Source organism: Bison bison, unplaced genomic scaffold (assembly GCF_000754665.1).
Source record: "Bison bison bison isolate TAMUID 2011002044 unplaced genomic scaffold, Bison_UMD1.0 scf7180017864495, whole genome shotgun sequence".
Classification (NCBI taxonomy): domain Eukaryota; kingdom Metazoa; phylum Chordata; class Mammalia; order Artiodactyla; family Bovidae; genus Bison; species Bison bison.
In genome coordinates, this window is record NW_011495054.1 from 13,189,824 (window position 1) to 13,195,625 (window position 5,802).

Genomic DNA, 5,802 nt, shown 5'->3' on the forward strand with positions numbered 1-5,802 from the left:
CCCCGGCCCCCTACCCTCCCCAGGACCCATGCGGACTGCCCGCAGCTCCTGGACACAGAGGACATGGTCCGGCTTCGAGAGCCTGACTGGAAGTGCGTGTACACGTACATCCAGGAGTTCTACCGCTGTCTGGTCCAGAAGGGGCTGGTAAAAACCAAAAAGTCCTAACCCCCGCTCGGGGCCCCACGGTGAGGAACGCCGCCTTGCTCGCCTGCCCTGTTGCGCTGGATCTGCTCGATGGGGGCTCAGAGAGAAGCCGGGGAGGTCGGAGCAGGGAGGGGGAAGCAGAGGGGCCCCCTGAGAAGAGCCAGAAGGAGCCAGACACAGCCTGATCTTCTGGCTGCTCAGTACCTTGCAGATGAGACCATTCTTCTCAATGGGCAGTGATGACCAAGATGGGCAGGACAGAGCTGGAGGAAGTCCAGGAGGCCATGGGATCCCGGGGTTGCGGGGGAGGCACCCGACCCAGCCAGCGGGTCTGGGACAGCTCGCTGAAAAAAGTGCACACTAAGCTGGCATCTGAATACCAAGTTCAGGCTAAAGGAGGGAGAGGAAATCCCGGGCAGATGGATCAGCCAAGTGCACCGGGGTGGGGCTGAGGGACGTGGAGGGCATGGCACACCCAGGCAGGGGAGGATGTTTGTTTAGTCTGGGTGTGAGGGGGAGGAAGGGGTCATATTCAGGAGTCCGAACTTCCTTCTGAAGACAAGAGTCATAAAAGTTTTCCAAACAGAGAAGGGATGTAGGTAGCATTTTAGAACAATCCTTGGGTGAGGCCTGGATGAAGGACAGGGAGGGAGGGGATGGACTAGCCAGCTAGAGAACCTTAACTAGAGAGATAGGAGTTCTGATGGATCCACTGGGGAGGGAGGAGGGTCCCAGGCCTCCAGTTGGTGCACTGGGGGGTTGGCTGTGCCATGCTCTAAGGTGAAAGGCTCAGGAACAAGACCAGTTTAACAGGAAGATGTTTCTGGTGGAGGTCCTGGATCCCCAAACCAGCCGTGGCATTTCCTGTCTGGTCATCTCACATCAGGGTCACAGTAGAGAATTCATATCTTGAGCTTACTGCCCATTACATACCAGGAGCTCAGAGGAGAGAACAGAGTGGCGGACTCATCGTGTGCCAGGGGGTGGTAGGTCAGAGCCGGGGCTGGAAACGGGAACTTCAAACTCCCCACCTTGTGGCTCTTTTCCTGGCCCCATCCCTTTTCCCACCCATTTCATAGAGAGAAGAAAAGACAAAAGGCCCAGAAGGAGAAAAGGGATTGCCTAAAGTAATGTGAATCAGGGACAGAGCTTGCAATGCACCCAGATGCCCCTCAGGGCCTGGAGCCATTGTGAGGGGCCACCCCCACATGCACACATAGATTCAGAGAAGCCGTGCAGGTGAGGGGAGGATGGGCATGGCGCTGTCTCCAGGTCATATATGGACTTGGGAGCTGCTGCCCAGCAGGCCAGCCTGGAGGGAGAGGGGCCCAGTCTGCCCCGTTCCAGCTGGAAAGTGTGACTCAGCCGTGCTGTTGTTCGGATTGCCTGGTGTTTGGCCTGTCACTGGGGCAGCCAGAGCCCTGTGCCGTGAGCCCCGGTGTAAACAATGGCTTTATAAGGTCTCCAGGGAAGACACCAGAGGTGGGAGGGAGCCCCACGATGGGAAAGGCCAGGATACCCCGGGAGATAGCTGCAGCTGGAAGAAGCTACAGAGAGAGGCTGCCTCTTCACCACAGTACAGCTGGAACAGGCCCAGTCTGGGGCAGAGACGACCCCCAGGGCACACAGCACGTCAGCAACAGGGTCAGGAACCTCTTACTCATTCTCGGCGCTTCCAAGGACTCAAATGAGGCAAAGAATGACTATGCTGTTGTTGTAAAGATGGGGAAACTGAGTCACAGGGCAGGGTTTGCTCTAGCTTCCACAGCTGGCCGGGAGTAGAGCCTACACTGAAACGGGTCCCCTGCTTTCCTGGCTTCTTCCCTGAAGGAGTCCTGGAGAAAGGAAAGTGGGCCCTGGCCCTTACATGGTTTGACCTTGAGGGTCTGACCTTGAAGGCGCAAGATGGCAGGTAGTCCTGGGCCCTTGGGTGTCTTGGGAACAGGAACAATTCCTTTCCTCATGCCCCCCCTGCCAAAGGAAACTCACTTAACAACAGTGACAGTGTTAACTGTATGCCAGGCGTGGCGCATGGGAGGCAGGAGAGGTCTGGCTCCAGGAAGGGAAATGGAGCCAGGGAGCGCGCTCTGTCTCTGAGCCCTGGGGCTGTCAGTTATTTAGTAGCCGCAGCCCACTCCCCTCAGAGTGGGGCGAGGGCTCCTGCAATATGGAAGGAAGGGGGCCCCAGGCCGGTGCCAACATCCAGGGCTGGGGGCCTGGATCGCCTCAGGCCCAGACCTGCACCTACTAAGTGGTGGAGCTGGAAATGAATGCCTCTTCTGTTCTGTGAGCTTCCCTGATAGCTCAGCTGGTAAAGAATCTGCCTGCAATGCAGCAGACCCTGGTTCGATTCCTGGGTCAGGAAGATCCGCTGGAGAAGGGATAGGCTACCCACTCCAGTATTCTTGGGCTTCCCTGGTGGTTCAGCTGGTAAAGAATCCGCCTGCAGTGAGGGAGACCTGGGTTCAATCCCTGGGTTGGGAAGATCCCCTGGAGGATGGTCAGCAGGGTGTCCTGGCCCCGAGTGTGATGCTAATGGTCCAGTGTGTACTGACTGGGACGCTCATCTGCACCCCCGTTAAAGAACTGCCTCCCACACATACATACACCTCCCTGGCCTCTGTCTCACACAGCAGGGATGTCCCTTGAGGTAGATGGGGGTTCCCAAGCTGCTCTACAGCAGGTCCCAGGCCAGGGAGCTGGCAGATAATCCAGGGTTCAGGTCACTGAAGTGGTCCTGGATGCAGAGAAGGATTTGAGGCCCCTTGGGTACAACGGTCCAAATGAAAGGCTTTGCCAGCTAGAGTGTACCTTTGGGAGTGAGAAGGAGGCGGCCCTCCAGAGATAAGTGGACGGGGTCTGAAGTCAGGACCTCCCCAGGATTAGGGGTTGAGACCTCGACCCTGCAGTAGGTCCACGGGCCTGGACACAAGGGATGGGGCAGGAATCTCCTCTTTCGCCTCCATTTGCCTGGCCTTGCTCCCCACCAGGGTGCCTCCAGGCGTGGGTGGGTAGGGCCTGGGGTTTCAGCCTTCCTAGAAGGCTTTTCCCCCGGTCAATCGATCTGGAGTCGAGTTTATGCAAGACCCGCAGGCTGCGGCACTGGAAAGACCTTCGAGTAGAGGGGTCGCCGCAGGAGGTGGGGCCGGCGCTGACAATCACTCCTGTGCCCCCTCCCGGCAGGATGCTGGTGGACTGCGTACCCCTGGTGGAGGTGGAGGACATGATGATCATGGGCAAGAAGCCCGACCCCAAGTGCGTTTTCACCTACGTGCAATCGCTCTACAACCACCTGCGGCGCCACGAGCTGCGCCTGCGCGGCAAGAATGTCTAGCTTCCCCTCCGCCGCCCGCACGGCCGCCCGCGGCAAGCAGCGCCCACCATCCAGGCACCATCCCCTCCCTGTGCGCCTGCCCACCGCTGCCCTGTCTGTCGCGGCACCTTCCCACGCAAACACGCAGCGTTTTGATAAATTATTGGTTTTCAACGACCCGGATTTCTCTCTGCCTCCCTTGGGGGGTTGGATGGAGGGCGGCCGGGCAAGGTGTGCCCACGTCCCTACTCAGGCAGCTGGGAATGCGGGGTCTCCCAGAGGGTATTCGGGGAGCTCTTATTCTTCCCCCGCCACAGCAAAGAAAGAATCGAGTCTCAGTTAAGGCGGAAGGGAATTTAGTGGAGCTGGGGAGGGAAGAGAGAGGGGTTAGGAGGGACCCCCCCCCCAATTCCATCCCTGCCGGCTCGGGGACGGGGCGTCGGCCCTCAACGAGGGAGGTGCTCCCGGGCCGCTGAGCGCTTCATTCTGTCCCCAGGGCTCAGGCGGGAGGTGGGGGAGTGGCGCCCCCAGACCTAAAGGTCTGCGTGGTCAGGAGCGTCTCCGGCGGGCCTAGCGGGCGCCCGAAGGTACTCCGGAGGCACAGGCTCGTCGGGCGACGCCTTGCGGTAGAAGCCGAGCTCCTGCACCAGCGCGTTGATCTCCTCGCGGGTCATGTCGCTGAGTGGAATTCGCTGAAGCCGGAGAGGGGCGGGGTCAGGGCTCCGGGCCCCGCCTCCCGCCCTGCCCCTCCCGCCTCCCCAGGCCTCACCTCCAGTTCCTCAAAGCGGTGGCCCAGCAACACGAGCTCTGGGTCGGCCCCCGGCAGGTGTTTCATCACCAGGTTGTGGCTGCAGACCGTGTTAAGGCGGATAGTGATGGGCAGAGGCAGGTGGGATCTCCCGGGGGCCTTGTCGATGTGGACACTACTTGGTCTGCCCAGGTAGGGCAGGATCCTCATTTACACATGAGGAAATTAGGGTTCAAAAAAGAGGGCCTCCTCTCTGTTCTTGGGTCTGTGCCGGTCATACCTAATCATTTTCTCTTGCCAACCCCAAGACCACCTCGGAATTCACGGGGCAGCTCACTCTCAATCAGCCCCACTTGTCAGATGAAAACCATTCATCATCTCTCTCGGTGAAGTCAAGCGGAAGGAGATTCTGGAAGATCCCCTCCCTCTCCTCCCTCCCCCAGAACAGAAGGAGGATACTAGAGTGGGATGTCCTGGGTGACGAAGGCCTTCACCTGTGGAGGAACCAGAGCATCAGGCCCCAACCCCTTCCAGGTACCAACACTGAAGCCCAGGGTCACAGAGCAAGTCAGGCGCAGGCTCGTGACTCCCAGCCCAGGGACCCTCCCCCATCCAGTCACTGGGACCATGCTGCCCACCCCTCAGAAGACTCAGGGAGGACAGAGCTGAGGACCCCTTCCTTCAAACTCACCTCCTTCAGGCGATTAAGCTGTCATCCTCCACATGTCTGGAGGGGGACAAAATGGGATAGGTCAGGAGCCTCTCACATCTACCCTCACCCCCATTTCACCCTCATCCCCCAGCTGGGCTGGGTCAGGCTGTGGATTACTCCCTGGAACAGAGGTTTGGAAGATGTGGAGATGGAGGCAGAAGGGGAACTCTGTGCAGATAGGGAAGCTGAGGCCTAACCACACCAGAGGACAGGAGGAGCAAAGCCAGAGGCCTGAGGGCACTTACCAGCCTTGGAGCTCTTGCCTGCACATCTTACTGACGGTTGTGCCTTTGTGCTAAAGTCACTTCAGTCATGCCCGGCTCTTTGCAACCCTGTGGACTGTAGCCCGCCAGGCTCCTCTGTCCATAGGATTCTCCAGGCAAGAATACTGGAGTGGGTTGCCATTCCCTTCTCCAGGGGATCCTCCCGACCCAGGGATCGAACCCTCATCTCTTGCGTCTCCTGCATTGGCAGGTGGATTCTTTACCACTAGTGCCAGGTTGACCCAAGAGAAATGATCACCCTACTCCCCTGTGGCCCCAAGAATCTCAGGGTGGAGGCCGACCAGAAGGAAACATCTCAGAACTTCCCTGGGAGGCCCCATTAGAGACGCCTACCATCTGGTCCCTGCCTCAGCCCACGCAGAGCCGGCCCTCCCTGCCACCTGCGGCCTAGCCCTGCAGACCATCTGGTTGCTTCCCCGAGAGGCCCCTCCCCATTCTCCCTGAAGGGGAGCTAGCTCCCAATGGGAGTCCAGACCCTAGGACTACCATTCTTGTCCTCAGTCCTTCTTTTTCCTCCCCCTCCACCCCCCACTGCCCCCCCCTTTTTTTTGTCAGGGAGAAACCTAAAGCCCAGAGAGGGTCTGTGGCCATCCAAGTC

General features: G+C 59.1%; 2 protein-coding genes across 2 annotated transcripts in view; one reads left to right on the plus strand and one right to left on the minus strand.

Annotated features, from left to right (window-relative positions):
• The window catches only part of SMTN (smoothelin), a 23,798-nt gene extending 20,164 nt beyond the window's left edge, over window positions 1-3,634 (plus strand). The window contains exons 22-23 of the mRNA XM_010828874.1: window positions 24-188; window positions 3,331-3,634. Coding sequence (XP_010827176.1) covers window positions 24-168 — 145 coding nt within the window. The 3' untranslated portion in view covers window positions 169-188; window positions 3,331-3,634. The remainder of the gene's footprint in view (window positions 1-23; window positions 189-3,330) is intronic.
• Window positions 3,635-3,799: 165 nt separating this feature from the next.
• The window catches only part of LOC104980156 (selenoprotein M), a 2,929-nt gene continuing 926 nt past the window's right edge, over window positions 3,800-5,802 (minus strand). The window contains 4 exon segments of the mRNA XM_010828786.1: window positions 3,800-4,152; window positions 4,230-4,308; window positions 4,668-4,702; window positions 4,900-4,935. Of these exon segments, the coding sequence (XP_010827088.1) occupies window positions 3,994-4,152; window positions 4,230-4,308; window positions 4,668-4,702; window positions 4,900-4,935 (309 nt within the window). The 3' untranslated portion in view covers window positions 3,800-3,993.